The 1,907-nt window shown below is 23.5% G+C and overlaps 1 protein-coding gene across 1 annotated transcript; it reads left to right on the top strand.

Annotated features, from left to right (window-relative positions):
• Positions 1–506: 506 nt before the first annotated feature.
• Positions 507–722, top strand: LOAG_12294 (hypothetical protein; the record flags this gene model as incomplete). Its single annotated transcript, XM_003147807.1, has 1 exon — positions 507–722. The coding sequence occupies one exon, from the start codon at positions 507–509 to the stop codon at positions 720–722; it is 216 nt and encodes a 71-aa protein (XP_003147855.1).
• Positions 723–1,907: the final 1,185 nt, after the last annotated feature.

The following is a 1,907-nucleotide window of genomic DNA, read 5'->3' as shown; positions in this document are numbered from 1 at the left end:
GAAATCTCATAAAATGATTTTTTTTCCTTTTCAATTTTTAGCATCCAACATCAAAATTGGAAATTTATTGAAAAAATTTAATTAAGCTTGATTTATTTGCTTCTGAATTAATCATCTTTAATTTGTTTATTTCTAATCAAGTGCAAAAATTCAAATTTAATTATTAACTTGTTTTGCTTTTTTTTTTTTATAATGCAAACAATATTAACATATGCAAATCATTCTTTTTCCCATTTTTTTTTGATGATTACTTTATCCTAAAATTATTTTTGCATCATCTAAAATATTTATTACACTTTTAAATTATTCCTTTCTATTTCTTTATCATTTCCTGCATAATTTCGTTTTTTAAGTAATTAAATGAATTTCTATTATAAGCAAAAAAAAATCTAATAGCAAAATAATGAAAAAAATAAAATATGATGATAGCATAAAAGAAAATAATTTAAAATAAGTACAAATATATTGGAATAAATTAAATTGATAACATGTTCAAAGTATGAACGATGATAGTAATAATGATGATGATGATGGTGATGATGATGGTAATGGTGATGGTAATAATAGTGATGATGACCGATGATGATGATGACGGCGATGATGATGAAAATGATGACGATGATGATGATAATGGTGATAATTTATTACTGCTAAATGATAATGGTGATAATTTATTACTGCTAAAAGATGCTTATGATGATAACAATGATGGTGATTGTTGATGATGATGATGATGATGATGGTGATGATAGTGATAATTTACTTTATTACTGCTAAAAGCTGCTTATTTATGGTGATAACAACGATGATTAATGATAATCATAACGTATCATTTCAAATTTCAACACTTTTTTATTTGCACGTTTTAACGTGTAGTAAGTGTTTTTTTTCACCATTTAAAAGCTTAAAACGCTTAAAATTTAAAACCATTTAAGCTTAATATAGCTTAAAATCATTTAAACCGTATAAGCTATATTAAATAATACGAAATAAATTTGGATTTCTCTTTCAAAATCTAGTTTACGCGTACCAGTTTACGCTATTAACTTATCTCGTTCATTAATGCTTACATATCGAATACCATGCATTCTGTATTTTACAGTATGTCAAAGTTTTAGAAGTGTAATAGCACATGTTACAGTATAGGATACGGTAGCTTTAATAAAGCTATGCCAAAACGAAAAGCAAAAAACAAAACGGAATGTATTATCAGTGATTTTTTTCTTCCTCTTTATGTGGTATTTTCTTGTCTAAATGCCTTTTTGTTTTAAATTTTTCCTTATATCAAAATTTCTTTAAACTGCTTTTGAACAAACAAGTTTAACGGACTCATTTCCGGAAAATGAAGCCGGTTAAGAAATTTTGATACAAATTTGACGTATCCGAATCATTCATTAAATGCATTTAATTTAAGTACTTTAAATACTTTAATTAATACTTTAATCAAAATACTTTTAATTAATACTTTTATTAAAATACCTTAATTAATCGTAAAATACTTTAATTAATACTAATATATTTAAATTACCGAGAAATTGAGGGTAATTATAATTGTTAATTAATTATAGCTATTCCTGAATAAAAATTTTTGTTAAATAAATAAAATTGGAAGATTTTAAAATATTTTTAAAATTTCCACAAATCTATATTGATATAATTATCCTTTCATGAAATTATAAACTTTTTTTTCGTGATAATTTTATTCCATTTCGATTTTTTTTTTTTTTTAGAATTTCGTATTGATATTTTATACTATCCCAAAAGTTACAAAATGTTTTCTTACCTTACTTATTGATATATACCCATTTTGTAAATCAATCATTTTCTTGATTTTTCTTAGTTGTCAACTTTTGTGACCGGTTTGCTCATTTCAATTATTCATCAAACTTTTATTGTTTTTTCCATTT

Source organism: Loa loa (assembly GCF_000183805.2).
Source record: "Loa loa unplaced genomic scaffold supercont3.637, whole genome shotgun sequence".
NCBI lineage: Eukaryota > Metazoa > Nematoda > Chromadorea > Rhabditida > Onchocercidae > Loa > Loa loa.
This window is presented reverse-complemented; position numbering and strand designations above follow the sequence as displayed.